General features: G+C 37.4%; 2 protein-coding genes across 4 annotated transcripts; one reads left to right on the top strand and one right to left on the bottom strand.

Annotated features, from left to right (window-relative positions):
• Positions 1–336: 336 nt before the first annotated feature.
• LOC132166435 (RING/FYVE/PHD-type zinc finger family protein) lies at positions 337–3,581 on the top strand. The gene is made up of 5 exons (XM_059577250.2): positions 337–539; positions 1,024–1,919; positions 2,212–2,412; positions 2,639–2,834; positions 3,091–3,581. The coding sequence occupies exons 2-5, from the start codon at positions 1,062–1,064 to the stop codon at positions 3,270–3,272; spliced, it is 1,437 nt and encodes a 478-aa protein (XP_059433233.2). The 5' UTR covers positions 337–539; positions 1,024–1,061; the 3' UTR covers positions 3,273–3,581.
• An 899-nt stretch (positions 3,582–4,480) lies between these two features.
• On the bottom strand, positions 4,481–17,678 carry LOC132166695 (ARID/BRIGHT DNA-binding domain-containing protein). Of its 3 annotated transcripts, XM_059577563.2 has the most exons (15): positions 16,996–17,675; positions 16,703–16,894; positions 16,230–16,283; positions 15,966–16,054; positions 11,799–12,072; positions 11,640–11,696; positions 11,270–11,301; positions 10,897–11,032; positions 10,255–10,428; positions 7,731–8,294; positions 6,189–6,326; positions 6,020–6,118; positions 5,433–5,533; positions 5,229–5,319; positions 4,481–4,805 (listed from the first exon to the last, which is right to left on the bottom strand). In XM_059577563.2, the coding sequence occupies exons 1-15, from the start codon at positions 17,152–17,154 to the stop codon at positions 4,710–4,712; spliced, it is 2,256 nt and encodes a 751-aa protein (XP_059433546.1). In that variant the 5' UTR covers positions 17,155–17,675; the 3' UTR covers positions 4,481–4,709. The 3 variants fall into 3 exon arrangements, with proteins under 3 accessions (XP_059433546.1, XP_059433548.1, XP_059433547.1); XM_059577565.2 differs by lacking the exons at positions 15,966–16,054; positions 16,230–16,283 and having other exon boundaries at positions 16,996–17,083; XM_059577564.2 differs by lacking the exons at positions 4,481–4,805; positions 5,229–5,319 and having other exon boundaries at positions 5,439–5,568; positions 16,996–17,678.
• Positions 17,679–18,902: the final 1,224 nt, after the last annotated feature.

Raw genomic sequence — 18,902 nt, 5'->3', positions numbered from 1 at the left:
TTAATGATTGAAGAATCTTATCCATTTAATTAAATGGGTCGGGTTAGAATTAACCTATATAATCTTATATCTATATCTCGATACAAATTAAATCCAATAAGTGAATATTAATTACGAACCCTAAATATTACTTTTTATTTTACACTAAATAAATACTCTCAATTCCAAATGAAATGGAGAGATCCTATTCTTATTGGTAGGCTTGTTATTTCTGGGAATAGGGCCTGAAAAAGCAGCCTACGGACCATTATAGGGCCTGGACCAGGACCAGGACCAGCGACCCAATGGATGATTAGTAAATATTTGCGTTTACGGAACTAAAAAGAAATCGTTAGCTTGTGAGATGTAACTTTGTTGAGCGAGCCCGAATTTCCTTGGCATCTGATTAGACGACAAGTCCGGGACAGCGTGTCTGCCCGCGTTGTTTGGTTTATCTTCGAAACTCTTTCTTGTTCTTGTTCGTGTTCTTCTTCCTTTGGTTGGTTTGATTTGTGATTGGAGGCCCTAACAAATTCCAAATCTCTGGATGACATAAAAAGGTACCTTATTTATCATTCTCTTCTTCTTTCATGTATTTAATTTTCTTTGGATTGAGGTAACCTTTGGAGCATGGTTTTTATCCGTTTGAAAACCCTAGTTCGAAGCAAAATCTAGTTCATGGCCGTTGCCGTTTCTTTCTTTGATAGCGTAACTTGTTCCTGATGGTGGGGCTTATCTAATCCCTCTATTCAGTTTCTATTGGTTTTTTTTTTTTTGGTTTTATCTTGCAAATTGACAAAGAATTACTGCGTTTCGCACGTCCACGCGCGAGGAAGTAAATTGACGGCCTCTGTGATTCCTTTGACATGAGTTTTATTATTATTCTAAATACTGTGGATAAGTTCCTCACACCACAATTTGGAGCTTAAAATGGTTACCATGCTTACTAAAATACCTGGGTCTTTCTGTTTCTGGTTTTTAATTTAAGAAAAAAAAAAGGTATAGTCTTAGATCCTAACATGGGTGTCAATATTCAAATTTCAGTGCCACCTCTTGTTGGGTTTCTATCGTTGTTATAGCGCATGGCAAACTTTGACCCAAGAGTTTCATATTCTTCACTTTCTAAGATTGAAAAGGAAAATGTCAAATTCCGCTATGATGATGACTACACTGATTCTCCATGGGCGGCTGTTCCACAAGCCCCGTTAGGCTCAAATTCCTCTAAACAAGATTACACGTACCAGTTCCCAATTGAATCTGATGACTTTCTTGATGGAGGATATGATTCTAGTGATGATTCTCGGAATTCCATGCAAACTAATATGCCTCCTGAAGTGAACTTGAAGAATGTGCTCGGAGGTATATTTTCCATTTTGACTGGCCAGAACAAATCGGTTCCAAGTCTCACCACAAATCAACAACTCCCCAGTACAACTGTTTCCTTTCTCGGGTCTGGAAAGAATGGAAATACTGACCTGCACTCCTCTGTTTACATACCCAGTGCCCCACCACTCCTCGAGCCTAGTGGGGTTAATTATAGCGCTTACAAAGAGGTGTTGGAGGCTGAGCCCCCAGAGTGGCTGCCGGATAGTTCTACTACAGTTTGCATGCAGTGCACTGCTTCTTTCACAGCACTGACTCGTGGTAGACATCATTGTCGGTTTTGTGGAGGGGTTTTCTGCAGGGCATGTACCAATGGGAGGTGCTTGTTACCTGTTAAGTTCAGGGAGAGAAATCCGCAGAGGGTATGTGATACCTGCTACGATAGGCTCGATCCTTTACAGGGTATTCTTATTAACACCATAAGCAATGCCATGCAAGTAGCAAAGCATGATGTGATGGATTGGACATGTACAAGAGGATGGTTGAATCTTCCTATTGGCATGACCATGGAAGATGAGATATACAAGGCCTCCAATACATTGAAAAGCTACTGCCAGGTGTGTTTCTGATTTGCATTACTTGTCAACTTGTTTTGTCTCTGTAAAACTAAGATTAATTTCCTGCTTTGTAATGTTGTAGATAGGATTGCGAATACCAAGTAGGTAGTCCATGCTAGGTCCTAGATTCTGCTTTGGAGCTTTGTTTCTCTGTTGACTCTTTGCTTCATTTCTTGTACTAGTCTACTAGCTGGTCATGGTATTTTAGAAGTTGTACTTTGTTTACATTTTATGTAACCATGTCCTGTACAAAGCGATTTCTTAACTTCATAGTGTTTGTTGGAATGTACAGGTTGCTAGGTTGAATCCTGATAAGTCCATACCCTTAGCAGTTCTGAAAGGAGCAAAAGGCCTGGCAATTTTAACTGTTGCCAAAGCTGGTGTTCTGGTTGCTTACAAACTTGGTACGGGTTTGGTCATTTCTCGAAGGTCAGATGGATCATGGTCAGCCCCATCAGCCATACTCTCTGTTGGCTTAGGATGGGGTGCTCAGGTAAACATACAATTGGTTCACAGTACTTCTGTAGTATATTTCCAGTTGTTATTGTGACAATAATGTCTGTTATTTCCATTTAAATAGAAGGCTTAGAAAACAAATATAGGATATGCATGTTTTTGAGAAGGATTCATTTTAACTAGATATAAGTTCTAAGCTTTTGGCATTACTTGCTCAATTTTTGTTTTACTTAATTAGTTTTATACTTGCTATGTGTTCACAGATTGGTGGTGAGCTGTTGGACTTCATAATTGTGCTTCACGATTTGAAAGCTGTTAAGACATTTTGTAGTCGCTTGCATTTTTCTCTTGGTGCTGGTTGTAGTGCTGCAGCAGGACCTGTTGGGAGGGCGCTGGAAGCAGATCTTCGTGCCGGAGATAGAGGTTCTGGCATGTGCTATACTTACAGTTGTAGCAAAGGTATTGTTACATGAATTAGGTTGTCTGTAAATATTGGCTTCTTGAATAATTAGAAATTAGAATCATACACTTACAGGTCATGGTATAGCAGTACGGGGGCAAATGCAATATTTATTTTTGCGAGGTGGTACAGGTCGCTCAAGGATGTTGTTTTATGAGCTTTTCCCCTTTCTAATGTGGTTTATGCATACTTTGTGGTAGCTTGAAAGTTCAAGGAGAAACAGCTTACATCTTTGAACTTTGCAAATTATGACAGGTGCATTTGTGGGAGTGTCACTGGAAGGGAATATTGTTGCAACAAGGATGGATACCAATTTACGCTTCTATGGCGATCCTTACCTCACCACGTCTGATATTCTACTTGGGATGGTGGACAGACCAAAGGCTGCCGAGCCCTTGTATACTGCCCTTGATGACCTTTTCTCCAGTGTACGGTGATTTCTCTTCATCTGCAATATGGCATCTTTCTGATGGATGTGAAGCATCTCCATGACCACTGGAATAGATCAATTTATAAACACATGGTTGGATTCTGATAAGGATTCCTCATCTTAGATCTATAACTGTGAAAAAGTTGTTTGGAGTTGTTTCGTATTCTCTGTATGAAGGGATGTACTCGATGTTATTGTTTCCATATCTTAATCTCCTGCATCTGCCATTGTCATACCAATCGGTTTATTATGATGTGAATACACTTATTGGGACTTCTACGTGTATATATGCAATAGAATGGTACAGTTTCTTTAATTTGACCTTCTATGACGTGATTACTTTTGAGCTAAATTGTCAAACGGTTTGTGTCTTGCCATTGGATTTGGAAGTCGCATTCTTGAAATAAAATTATATAGAAAAGCTAATAACATAATTCTTGAAATAAAAAGGTTTTATGAATTTTTTTAAGCTCAAAACTCAAAAGCTACTAGGCCTGATACCAAAATTTTCTTAGGGAAAAAAAAAAAAAAAGGAAAGAAAGATGCATACGATGGCCTGGCTCCTTGAAGCAAATAAAACGTACTATTTTTATAGAATAGCCTTCAAAACATGGCATGAAAGGCGTTTTGTTTTTTTCTTACTCACTTTTTTCAATTTTCACCTACCCAATACCCATTATTAGTTCTCTCTTTTTGTCCCTATCTTCATTATCTTTTTTTTGTTTTTTTTTTTTTTTAATGCAAGCAAAGAATACAAAAACCTAAAAACTACAGATTACAGAAGACTAAAGCCTGAAGGAGACCGGGTATTTGATAAATCATCTTCCGCTTAACTCATGTCGAGACTTCTTCGAGGAGGATAATTCAAACAGCCTCAACATGAATCCTTTGGAATTGAAGTACAAATGCACATTACTCCCTTGTAGCATATTTAGTATATCTTTTTTTTTTCTTTTTTTTTTTCACAAAAAATGTCAGGGTATAAATTACAGTCTATTGAAGTTTATGAAATGGATTTTGGAAAAACAAAAATTGCATACTATTACTAGTTTAGGACAAGGATTATAAAATTTATGAGACTACTAAGACATACTCTCATATCTAACATTTTAAGGAGATTGCTTGTGAAAAATTAAATCCCAAATGTGATAAACAGCCGCATTTGATTGCAGTATACAAATCCAATTCGAGGGGGAAATTATTGGACAGTTTCAATATTATAAAGCTATAAAACTGCCTCATTGAAATAATTTAGTAAACTCTGACTCTACAATATAAATCCCATTTTGGTGGGAGGAATGAGAGAGAGTTTCTAGCACAGAAAGAGCGAGAGGAACGGGCTCCAGGTTGAGGTTGTGGGATAAGGCTCATCAATATCCCTAGCAGTTTCCAGGGATTCCGTTTCTTCTTGGAATTTGCGACAGATCGTAGGTCAATATACTCATTAATATCCATTAGTGGTTTTCTGAGATTTCTTACTGAAATTTGCGATGCTGCAATGTGGACAAATGTACTCCAACCCATCTGTTTTAGCATAGTCCTGCCAATCATCATCCAGATGTCAAGACAACAAAGATTCTTCAAGTTTTTGAATCTACTCATGCAGATTTAATGATTTTAATACTCTTTTGGTTCTTTTCCTCTCATTTAATGATTTTACTCCATGAGAAACAGAAATCAGTATTGTCTGTTGCAAATGTTTCTGACACAAGAAGATGATGAGGTATGTACTGTACTGCATCAAATTTCCACAGCTATTATTATATGCACCATTAAATTACTCATGGCATTTGACATTATATTTATAGGGTAGCTACATAATTTAAACTTGTTAACGCGAGAAAATGATCGACTTCCAAGAAATCTTGCTTAGCAATTAGCATTTACTCTTTCTTTCATATAAATAATACTATGGCAAAATCCACCCAAATTTTATATAACAAGTTAAATAAGGCAAACATACCTTAAAAGCACCAAGCCCCTGCCTCCGATCACAACCGAAGTGAGCCCACTCACCGCATTTCCCACAGTTCACCCAATCCCCACCTGCACTACTGTTACATGCAGACTCAAATTGTCAGTAAGGCATACAGTTTTTGGTGCATCCGTACAGTTACAGTATGCCACAGAGAGAGAGAGAGAGAGAGAGAGAGAGAGAGAGAGAGACCTGTGACACAACAAGCAGAATTCTCCATCTACATCATCATGTGCGAATTCATATTCTAGAAGATAAGTTTCGTAATGCCTTTTTAGTGTATTCCCCACACCCTGATTATCAGCAGAAATACAGCTGAGTTCTCCATCTACATCATCGTGAGTCAAATTCATATTCAAGAAGATAAGCTTCCAAAATAGTTGCAAGTTACAAAAAGCTAATGATTCTAAAGTAATGATATCACCAAATAAAACCAACCACAATATAATATCAGGAAAAAGTTTCTTATGAAACTGCCAGAGTTACTTTATCCCCCCTCAATTTACGTCATAAAGCTCAATACAACATATATGAAATGCATGTGTGCCAGCGATAGCTTGCATATAAATGCTAAAAGAAATTAGCAAACACCATCGAAAGATTGCAATTACGGAAGAAATTACTAAGTAATTGACATATTTAAGAATCTTATAATTTAAGGTTCAGCCTTCCATGTTATATCTGACTCCAAAGCTAACAAGAATTTGCACAACATGCAACTTAAAGCATCTCAAGAATAAAAAAGAGGAAAATAACGAAGAGAAGTTGAAAAAACATACAGTCATTCTATTGGTCAGCGTGTGATTACGCATCTTTGAGAAAACCTGTCCTTTCCAATTGATGCCATTCCCAACATGAAAGCCTCCTCGTGAGACCACCTGAGGACCAAATATTTCAATACTACATCTTGGCAGATTTTCAGTAAGCATTTTACGGCAAAGAAATTACCTCTCTATACAAGTTGAAAAGGTCAAGGCGCTTTGCATTGAGAATGGCATCAGGGAACTCAGCTAACCCACCTTGAGGAATGAGACGAGTATGTCCACGGAGGGTCAGAAACTGCATTACGTCCCTTAGGAATTCCTCCTGCCAGAGGTATAATGTCGTAAACGAATTAAAAGAAGAAAGTTAGATACAGATATCAAAATTCCTTGTACATGAATCACATCAAGTATATAAAGGGATCCAACATTTCAGTCCAAGGTAGAGTAAATAGCAAAGTCAATTACAAGATCTCACTGCCACAATCTATTCAATATTCATATTAGGCTCTGTATGCAATACTAGTGGCTTAGAAGACAAGTTTAGCCCCATGAAATTGTTGGATGAGGGCATGCATGAGAAATAAATATGGTTAAATGGACATATACAGGAAATATACAAGAGAATCTCATTTTCAGTAAAAAAAGAACAAAGGTTTAGAAAGTTAGAAAAAGAAGAGAACTCTTATGAGTTAATATCCAAGTGTAAAGGGAATTGCATATAATCTTTTTCAACTCTACCGCCGAAGTCTCTCTATCTTTAAAACTTTGTGCATTCCACTCTCTCCAGATACAGCACATTAATCATAAAGGAACCAACCTCCAAAACTTCCAAAATGTCATGATGCCCTCTACCTGACCTCCCCAACTCATCAATAACTCTCACACTCTTCTAGGTATAATCCAATCAACACCAAACAAATTACATAGCGAACTCCATAAATCTCTTGCTACTTCACAATGAAGAAGAAGGTGATCTCCTCACTGCTTGCACCACTATCCCTCACAATGATGTTCCACTTCCTCAAGTTATCCAACATCAATATTTTCCCTAAAGCCACCAATTACACAAAAAATGCCACTTTCAAAAATGCTTTAATTCTCCAAATATTCTTCCAAGGAAATAGGGAACTTGTAAATATGGTTTACACATGATAAAACGGCCTCATTTCAAACTAGTGTCTCTTGGAAGGGATCCAACATATTCTATCCACATCTCATTGCGAGAATACAACATCTCAAAGAAAGAGGAGACCAACTCTACCTCCCAATCCTATACAGGTCTAGTAAAAATTATATTCCAATGAATACTTCCATTTCAGAATTGCATGAGATCCACCACCCACGTGTCCTTCAACATGCAATACTAAACAAATCTGGATAAGATATCTTCAATGGGATTAAGAAACCACTAAATAAATCATTAGTTGATAAGAATCATACAACTTGTTTGTTTTTGCAATTGCGAGCACAATCTGTCCACACAACATTCTAGTGTATACACACACACACACACACTCAATTCATACTGTATCATATTCATGGCCATGCTTCACAGGATTCAAGTGATGTTCCATACAAATGCCATGCATAACCACATATATTAGATACGTGACTTTAAAAGAAAATGGTTCTCCATCTGCTCAACAATATGGAAATGAAACCACTTCAGTGGTGACATGGAAACATGCCCACCCACGCTCTAAGAAGTAGAGACCAAATGACTAACCTCTGAGCATACATGAATGGGGGCTCTGCCACAGCCATGTTTCTTCAAGGGTAGCGGATTTAAAGAAATAATCTGCTGGGCCTGAAAAGAGCTTGACAACCGTTTCCTGTGTGTGACAGTAGGGCCAACAATAGTATGCTTTGCAGGGGCAACTGGAAAATGAGCTTCTCCTTGATCTCCATCATATCTTTCTGGCTCAGAAAATCTAGAAAAAGGTAGTATCTTATGACGATGACTCTGAGGGATTGGCCTCATTGCTGCAACACTTGGTTTCTGTCTATCACTACGTTCATTTTCCCATTTCGGGCCACTAAAGGTGACAGGTTTTGTTTTTCGACATGGCTCAGATCTCTTTCTACTAGGCGCAGGAGGCATCAAACAGCTGGGAGACACAGCAGGAAAAGAATTGTTTGGATGATGTTCTTTGCCCTGCCTTGTACAAAAGAAAAGAAGGCGTTCAGCATCATCTTTTTCAAAAGAAGCCACTGACAAGCCCTCAGTGCTGGCTATTCCAAGCACAACTAAGCTGCGGTAAGATACATCTGGTGCCAGCTGCCTCAAAACCTGTGGAAAGAATTCCAAGGAAATGACCATTAAGCACAATAGAATAAACTCACATCATAACAAGGGCTTAAATCAGGCCAAACCAACATAGAAGTTCTTGGGTATCAACTACACGTCCTTTTTATTCTAAACACATACAGAATTAAATTCCTAAAATTTTGCGGCTGATATTAGCAAGGGAAAATGATTGATTGAGCCACATACACAGACAAACATCAAGCAAACAAGTACCATTTTCTGAACAGCACAAAGCAAACACTTTCATTTAGCTATCACATGCACCACTTTTTGCTTTTTTTCTTGCTTCCATTTTTCTAGGATGGTAGTGATCTAGCATGAAGATGGATTTGAACCCAAAATTTCATTCCTATTCCAATGAGCTTTTAGCACCTAGGACTGTTGGCTTTTTCCAACTAGGTGATCTACCTAGGGATGTGCGGTTAGTGGTGGTAGGGTAGGCAGAGGCAATATATATATAGCAAAACAATGTCGTGTTGGTGTTTAATACCAAAATGACGTTGTTTTGGTATAGGGTTTCATACCAAAACATTAAAAAGGCCCAAGCCCAAAAGGCCCATACTTGACAGGCGGTTACCATGGTGCGTTTGGGCATACATAACCACTAACCGGCGGTGAGAACATATGGTAACTGCCCGTCCTAAAATGGTGGTGTGGTTAGTTAAAATTGTTAATTGCTTAAGGCGGTGTGGTTAGCAGTTAGATTCAATAACCGCTAATTGCCACTGAATGTACAGAACTATTAGCACCTTGCTAAGTGGCATATTCACTGTTGCACTTAAACAAAGGTCAATAAAATAAATAGACTTCCAAAACCCCATAAAAAATATTTTTGCAGTCAACAAGAACTATATACACACACATACACCCTATACATCCAACAAAATTTTAAAATATTCTATCCCAAGAACAAATTTCTTGGAGAATTATTAAGTAGAAATTGTTTGACCATCGCTAGGATCATACTCTCACTAAGGTTAGAATTCCTACCCATGGTCTGATTGTCATAACAAAAATTGGGACCATATTTTCGTGGCCTAAATAAAGAAATTAATTATGTATAAATTTTTTTGGGGAAAGTTTCACTTACACCCCCCGAAGTATTATAAACAATTTTGAAATCATAACCTCAAAGTTTAAAAATTTGCAATGTCGGTATTCCATGTTTCAGTCACTTTTAATTTCACCCCTATTTTGTTTAAATGTCGAAAATGCCTTCTTTTTTTCTCCTTTTTTTTTAAAAAAAAAAAAAAAAAGAAAAAAAAGAAAAAAAAAGTGAAAATTCAAAAATGCTTTGGACTCGCCCACGGCTTGACCGTGGGTCTGGACTGATACACAGCCACCCATGGATCTAGACTAAAAACATTTCAAAAATGCCTTGGACTTGCCCCCTGCTTGGCTGTGGGTCTGGATTGACACACAACCACCTGTGGATCTGGACTGACCCATGGCGTGGTCGTAGGTCACCAGAGGATTTTTTTTTTTTTTTTTTGGCATTTTAACAAAATATGGGTGAAATTAAAAGAGTCTGAAATATAGGATATGGTTATGATTACAAAACCGCTTATACTTTAAAGGGGTGCAATGCAAGTAAAGTTTTCCTAAGTTTTTTCTTTAAGAGTAATTTTCAAATTACTTAAAAAAAAAAAAAAAAAACAACCATCCAAGGAAATTGAAGATTATTGCTCGTTTCCATCTTGTATAAGAATCTCCAATAGATACATGATAACTTCATTTCTAAGATTAACACACAAATTTTTTTTTTTTTTAAAAAAAAGTGTCAAATAAAATTGGCTTATGAGTAGACTTAAATAATTTTGTGGATTTACTGGATTCAATAATTCTTGAGGGGCTTTTGCCTTTTTATTAACCAAATAATTAGAGAGCAAGTGTAACCTGTGAAGTGCAATGAAAAAAAAGAAGAAGTTAGGAGCTATGTAACCTGTGAAGCCCACGTGGGAACCTTCAGGCAAACTTCAAAAACACTTGCACCACAGGCTATTGAGGCAGACTTCCGTGGCTCAGAAAACGGCAATTTGGTTTCATCGCAGCTGGGCAATGCACGGACTAGCTGACTTTTCTCAATGAGTTCATTCTTTATATGATTCTCCAAAATCTGAGATCCAAAAAACAAAATGATAACATAAACGATACAGTATGTGTCATGTGTACTTCCAAACTCAAAGGCCCTATTTGCCAATGGTCCTGGAACCGTTCCAGGGCCGGTACTGTAGCCTTTTTTTTAAGAATAAGTGTTTGATTAGTTTTAGTGAAAATGTTTTGTGGGGAAAAGTGAAAAAATATATTTTATATGGAAAAATATAAAAAAATTGTTTTGTAGTAATTTTTTTATTTAAATAATAATAATAATAAAAATGATTGATGTGGTATAAAAAGTAGAGATGTTGGGATTAATTTTGAGGTGAAAAGATTTTTTTTTTAGAATTGAGAGAGGCCCTGGAACAGTACCGTTCCAGGGCCATTGGCAAACACACACAAAGAGTCCGTGCCATTGGCAAACACACCAAAAGAGTCCGTAAAACAAACACATCGATAGCAATCAATAAAAATAATTTATCCTTGCCTGATCATTAAAACAAGTCTGCGCACTACCAGACACTAAAAGTGATATGTTAGCAGAACTGCAGGTTGATAAATCACATCGCATGGTCACAACACCACGAGAAAACATCCCTGCCTGTAGAGGCGGAGGTGGTGCACTGCAAATGATAATGCCCATTAGTGAGCTGAAAAAATTAATAAAATATAATGCAAGTAAGAAACTAATTGTAATTATATATAACATAAAAACAAAACATCATATCATTGAAGAAAATGCAGTATGTGGGTTGAGATTGTTAGTCACTAAAACTTTCCCCCACAACGGAAAAACATATGCCATGATACTATAGAATATGGTGTTCAAAACCTGTAACTGGTCTAAAGTTATTTAATACCTTGCCTTATTATGAAGTTTACTCCCACGTATCTGAAGAACAAGAAGGGGCAAAAGGTGAGTTTTGTAAGTAGCAAGGAAGAAGGAATTAAGAAAAAATGAAAAAGTACAGCTAGCAACCTTAGAATGAGTACAATAGGAAAAAAGAAATAGCCTCAGTACTAGAGCAGACACAAACTATTCACAGTCCAACCAAACCAATCGCGACGCCATGAGTAACATGAAAGTCTGAAAGTGATGATGCCCCAAACATTTAGGACAATTTACCATCTATATAAGGTGAGATTGAGGAGCTTGGATGACAAAAGAAAAACCAAACAAACAAACAAATGCAAAAGAAATAAACCAGGAAACTGTTGCATAATGCTTACTTCTATGCTCAAGAGAGCATTAAGTCCATCCTCCAAAGATCCTAATAAGCACGCATCCTGGAAGAGTACAGTTTGTAAACAGTACATACCACAAAGTTATTGTAATATGGTCTAACCAAGTAACAAGGACTAGGCTGGAAACTATGAAACCAGACTTACTAGTGGGCATGGAACTCCACAAACAAGAAACCTCATGATCACATCATGATCATATATCTTTATAGCAGGTAGAGTCCCAGAAGAGCTTTCTTCTTCCTGCACATCTAACTCGGCTGGAGCAACATCAATCTTAGGAGGGTCCCCAAGCAAGCATGGTCCCAGCTTACCACTAGCCTTTTGGCTATTACAAGGTGAGACATTGCTGTCACGTACACAATACAGCCTAAAAGATGCAAGAGCAAGCTGGAATGCATCCCATGTATGGCTGCATGAACTGCAACGCAGAACAGAGCCTAGTCAGCAAAAGCTTAGACATGCCATACTGCTAACAAATAATATTTAGTCCATCTTCTAGCAGGAGGATAAACCTAAATACGGTATTCACTGGTCAAGACCAACTACATTCACTCCCAAATCATATTGAGGCTCCGTTTGTTTTTGCGTAAAATGTTTTCAAACATTTTTCGAGAAAACTGGCTATTTTCTGCCGTTTCTTTGTAACCCTTAAAATGGTTTAGAAAACATTTTCCGGCATTTGACTCGTACAAAAAATAACCAATTATTTCATATATAGTTTCATATAATCATGTTAAGTTTTAACCTATAAATACCAGCTTTCATTCACAACATAAAAAATATGGTGTCAGAAGAGTGATGGGCTTCATCAAGTTCATGAATAACAGAAGGTCATACTCACAATGATGTTCGGATGAGTGTGACTTTTAAGATAGAAAATGAAGTTTGCCATTTTTTGAAGAAAACGGTGCAAGCATGAATACCAAAATTAAACATCTTGGAAACAATCTTTCAGCAATAAGACAAAAATTAACCAAAGATCAATAACATAAACATCTCACTTTTACAAGATCTTTAAAGCTCAGACAAAGAATTGAGTAATGAATCCATATATTAGAAATGTATAAGCTCCCATGGCTTGCTGAGAAAAGTCGAGGAAAGAAGATTGATTAAAATTTAGTAATTTTAGATTACCAGTGAAAAAAAAATCAGAAATATGGGATTACAAGCTCTGTTTTCCCCTTTTTTGATTCTGAAAACAGGGAGAGTTTAAAACCCCAATTCTCATTTTAAAACACAATTCCTCGGCCCAAAACACAGACACAGAGACCACATACCAGAGGGTCCCAGCAGACACCAGACCAACTTGCAACTGTACTCAACCCATGTACTAACAACCAGTTTACAAAGTAAAAGGGATGCATATAGTCTACTCTGAACAAGCGATGCATATCAGAATAAGAAAATACATCAACTAGGACAAAAATGAAGCAAAGACACGTAGTGTGGAATATACATTGTCATAATCAACACCATATATTAGCTAAACAGACCAAGTTAACAACTCAAAATCAGAGGGTAAGGAGTAAGGTACTCTCTGGCTGTGTAGTGGATTACGCGCGCAAAATTTGAGAGAGGGGCAAGGAAGAAAAAATCTGAGAGTGACAAAGAAAGAAACAATGGAGGCGTAAAAATGAGAGGGGTAGGGAAGGCGTAGTGCGTACTTTTGTGAGGCATGTTCTTCTGGGCATAAAACGTTTTCCCTCTCGCCCCTTTTACGTTTTCAGTGATCAATGGAAAATTGGGTTGACCACCATTTTATGCTGCGCAAAAACAAATAGGGCCTGAATGGAAAATTCCTTCAAATCCAACTACTTTTATTGTGTCTTGGTCTATTGTGAATGCTGTTCTCATGAATTTCTTTCATAACTTCCATGAGCATGAGAGGTTTGTGAAGAGCCTTAACGCTACCTTCATTGCTCTTATTCCGAAAAAGCTTGGTCAGTTGGAGGTAAAGGGCTCGTTTTGGTTTGCGATTTTTTTCTATTCTATTGAATTGAATTCAAAGTTGTGAATATCGAGGAGAAAAAGAGTTGAGATTATGTTTGGGGTGTTTGAAGAATATAAAATTTTGAATAAAGTTGAAAATTTTTTAGTTAAGTTGAGTGTTAGTAGTATCAAATCAACTAAAAAAGGGAAAAAAGTTGAGAAGAATTGCCTTCCCAAACAAGTCCTTTGATTTCATACCTATCAGTCTGGTAGGGAGTGTTTATAAGATCCTGCCTAAAGTTCTTGCGAGTAGATAGAAGCAAGTAGTGGGAGCTCTTACTTCTAACAACCAGAATGCTTTCACTGGGGGGCATCAAATTCTAGACTCAGTGCCTATAGCCAATGAGTGTTTGGACAGCAGGTTGAGATAGTTTTTCCTGGGGTATTATGCAAACTTGACCTAGAGAAGGCTTATGTGCATGTTAACTGGGACTTCCTCTCCTATCTTTTGAAGCGGAATAGTTTTGGCTCTAAATGGAGGAGGTGGATTTCTGCTTGTACTTCCACGGCTCGTTTTTCGATCATGATCAACGGCAGCCCACATGGATTCTTCGGTAGTTCTCGGGGCCTTCGCCAAGGAGATCCTCTCTCTCCTCTTCTCTTTGTTTTTGTCATGGATCCCCTCAGTAGGATGCTTTCTAGAGCGATGGATGGGGGCTTTCTTTCTGGTTTCCGAGTGGACAATCTCAACAATATCCCTTTGGAAATCTCCCATCTTTTGTTCGCAGATGATACACCTGTTATATGTGACGCAGACATTGATCAAATTCTTAATTTGGATCACATTTTCTTGTGCTTCAAGGCCAATTCAGGTTTGAAAGTTAATCTCCAAAAATCTGAGTTAGTCACAGTGGGGAGGTCCCGCATATTGAGGAGCCGGCTAGTATTCTCTGTTGTAACGTCTCTTCTCTTCTGTTATGTTACTTGGGGATTCCATTAGGTGCTCCCTTCAAATCAAAAGCCATTTGAGAAGGGGTGGTTGAGAAAATGGAAAAAAAGGCTGGCAAATTTACTTGTACAGGGCGTCTTACTCTCATTAAGTATCCCCACTTTTTTATCTCTCTTCCCTTTACTAGCAAGCATAGCCAGGAGACTGGAAAGTCTTCAGAGGGACTTCCTTTGGGATAATACAGGTGAGGACCCCAAGTTGCATTTGGTGAATTAGAAGATTGTTTACTCCCCAATTCCTAGAGGGGGGTTGGGCATAAAAAATCTGATGATTTTTAACAAAGCCCTTCTCGGTAAATGGCTTTGGATATTCGGGAATGAACAAGATTCTCTATGGAGGCAAGTGATTGTGATGAAGTACGGGATCCAAAGAGGGCTATGGCGCTTAGAGGAAGCCCGTGGTCCTTATGGGGTGAGCTTATGGAGGAATATTAGGAAAGATGGGGGAGCTTTCTCCAATTTTGTTTCCTATAAGGTTGGGGACGGTTCCCACATTCGCTTCTGTCATGACATTCGGTGCGGAGAAAGGGCTCTAAAAATGCTCTTTTCCATAGCTCGTAACAAGGAGGCTTTGGTGTCAGATTACATGGATCTTTCCAGTCCGCACATCCTTTGGAATCCTAGCTTCATTAGAGCAACTCATGATTGGGAACTTGAATCTCTAGATTCTTTTCTTACCCTCTTAAACTCTATGAAACCCTATCCGGGAGAAGTTGATCGAATGGTGTGGACTCCTTCTAGCCACCACGCTTTGCGGCGAAGAGTTACTATACTATACTACAATTAGGTGAGCATAGTTCATTCCCTTGGAAAAGTATCTGGAAGGTGAAGGCCTCTCCTTGCATTGTGTTGCCTTTGTAAAAAGGATGAGGAAACCGTTGATCATCTTCTCATCCATTGTGAGTATACCGCTGACATCTGACACTGAGTTTTTAACAGCTTCGGGTTATCTTGGGTCATGCCTCATAACATCCTACAGCTTCTACAATACTAGAGATTTCAAGGGAGGGGACATCCCAAGGAGGCTATCTAGAAAGTTATCCCTGCTCTCTTAGCGTGGAGCATTTGGAGAGAAAGGAATTGATGTCTCTTTGAGGATAGTGAGAATGTGCTTCTTCTTAAATCTTCTTTTCTTAGATCTCTTTTGGATTGGGCTATTGTTTATGTTCCTAACTTTCCCTCAGGGAATCTGGTAGGTCTGATTTGTTTTCTAGATTGTAGCAGCAGCTAGGACCTCGGCTCTCTTGTATACTCTTAGTGTATAAGAGCTTTTTTCAATAAAATTCTAATTATTCGTCAAAAAAAAATAAAAATTACTGGTTACTTATACGGAACTAGTGGCATAGATTGCAATGAAAGTGTAGATGATTATACCTTTGTACCACTGACAAAAGTGAGTGACGGAAATGACACGCCGCATAACAAGAAAATGTATCTTTCCAGTATATAATGTAAGGAACTCCCTGCCAAAGGCAAACACCCAAATTCAATAACCTTTTGAAAAAAAAGGCAATAAAACCAGTAAAGGTTCCAACCTTCAAATCCCAACTAACAATCTCTCTTTCCCCCAAGATAACAACACCGTCCATTACAATCAAATGAAAAAACATATATTGAACTGCCTAAAATCAACATAACCTTAGAATGAAGTGCCTCTGCCAATTTTTCACCATTGGGGATTTCTAAATAAACCTGCACAATCATTTGAGAGTAAATACCTATTACTACGTGAGCTAAACAATCACCAAAAACTGCAAGAAATGAAAAATAGACTCAATTTTGAGGTAGTAATATGATATGCGATACAAAAAGGCTGCCCATGAATTCTTCGAGCTTAATTTGAGCTATCACGAGATATGCTATCTAATTGACTCCTCACAAGCTAACATTATGGAAACCGCTGTCAGAAACTTGTCAAATTCATAATCTACGAATCAATTTCAAAATAGATGTGGATGCCAGCAATACAATGTCTTGATAATATTGAAGCTACAGATGTGCACACATAATACATTCAACATCAATTCAAGTTTTAAGCACCACGTTAATAAGTTCACTTAATTCCAGACAGCAGATTACAACTGAGAATCATAGAATGATAAACCACTCACAACGGTCGGCAATGTGGAACCAAGCAGTCCGCACAAGGTTTCTGCAGTGGACAAATCAACATCTTCCCATACCAGAGACCCAATTTCTTCACTGCAGGCAAGTTGCTCTCCTTGCAGATAAACAAAATTGGGTTCTGATGATTCAAGAACTTGCTGGAACTCATGAGTACTCGGATTGGTCAGAACTTGAACCTGCATTCAGATATGAACATAATGTTAAAACCTTAAACACAATCTACTGAAACCCCATTATCAGCAACAGGAATTTATAGCCAGTGGATCAATTTATACACCTCGACACGCCCAAATGAAGTGAGCTCCGGAAACGGGTATCTGGGTTGATTTTGGGAAACCACCGGCTTCTGATTCCGTTTATTATCAGAGCCTTTTCCGCAGAGAACTGCTAGCAGACTACACTGATTTCTTGAAGGGCCCTGAGCATGGAACATCATGTATGCATGCCAGACCACCCCAGAAACAAATTGAAAAAAGAACTAATGCCTAAAACACCCCATTTGCTGAAAATCTCATAATTTATTTATTTCGCCTCTCTCCGAATCCAAACCCAGTTGATTATGGTGGCGTAAAAAAAGGAGGGGGGTGGGGGTGGACAAGCTTCTTTCTTGCATTCAGATACAGCGAAAAAGCATTGAACACTTACTTGCAAACGCTGAGACTAAGGAGAGATCAACGACCCACATGGTTAAAACGATGTTAAAATACGAAACAAAATTAGGAAAGCAGCAAACATCCAGGGACAATCCAAAAACAAAAAAAAACAAAAGCGAAGGACCAAAAACCCCAAGAGGAAACACCGAAACAGTAAAGGAACGATACGGTCTAAAACTAAAAAGAATAAAGAAATCTCAACAAAATCGCAAAGCACATCTCTACCTCTCTTTCTTTAATCATAATCTCTTCGCGCGTTACCAATCACCCCCAACGCTACAAATGGGTAATAAAAATCATCCACAATATTTGAAAAAAAAAAAAAAAAAAAAAACATCGTAATAAATAAAGAATTGAAATCAAATTAAATCAGGCCTTCTGTTGAGGAAAAGGTGTGAGTTTTAACTACAGTCGCAATGAGGACATTTATTAGTAAAGCACACCGCATGAGAATGAGATCGTTTGAAAATCATCATCATCTGTATGACAAAACTACATCATAACCGAACAATAAATATATAGATATATGTCAAATACAAGCAAAAGTATAGCAAAAGGAACAAATCTCGACGATTTCTCAAAACATGGCACGACATTCGGATATTACAGTCTCACTATAAATATTCCGAAAGAAATGAGTGTTGTTGCCGTTGGGTTTATCTTTTTTTTTGTGTGTGCGCGCGATTGTGCGTGGATTTGGAGACAATCCCATGACTTAAGACTGCGATTCTTGTAATCCGAAACTTTTCTTCGCGTCGTCATCGTGATCATCGAGTTCGCAGTGCTCTCAAGTCTGAAGTCTCACCGTTGGTGTCTGATGAGTGACGAACCACAGAATCATTTTACCCGGTAAAAGTGTGTGTAATATTTTACGTAGAACTACACATTTGTTACACACACCATGCATGAAATAACTACTCCTCTTCCTTAATTTGAGTGTAACACTCGAATATAACACTTTTAAGTTTTTATGTATTTATTTATTTTTAATGCAATATATTGGTGAATGAATTCATATTAAAATCAAATTTCCTAAAACACTTTTATAATACAAAAGTGTAATATATATTTTTAAGTAATTTTTTTTTAAAAAAAAAATATAAACAATGAAAAATATTATGCTTACAAATAAATTTTTAATTTTTTTTTTTTATAAATTGATGTGGCACAATATGATTAGATTTCTCAAAATTTGAATTTATATCCTCTTTAATCATGTTGTGCCACATTAATTTGTAAAAGCTTTTGTGTAAAATTTGTTTGTAAGCCTAGTATTCATCTATAAACAATTATATTATAACTTCTTTTTTTTTTTTTTCTAATTCATGTCTAAGATTTTATAGCTAACAATGTGATATATATAGGAGTAGTATATGTATTAATCCAATAATAAAAAGGTAATAACTTCTATAAGGTTTTGGCATAAATCAATACCTTTGTGCCCTCCAATGAGGGCTTGCTATATCAGCGTGGAATACCTTAAGCAAAATAAATAAAAACATTAAATTTTTAAATTCATATTCTTAAAAAT

Source organism: Corylus avellana, chromosome 11, assembly GCF_965113065.1.
Source record: "Corylus avellana chromosome 11, dhCorAvel1.hap1.2, whole genome shotgun sequence".
In the NCBI taxonomy this organism is placed as follows: domain Eukaryota; kingdom Viridiplantae; phylum Streptophyta; class Magnoliopsida; order Fagales; family Betulaceae; genus Corylus; species Corylus avellana.
This window is presented reverse-complemented; position numbering and strand designations above follow the sequence as displayed.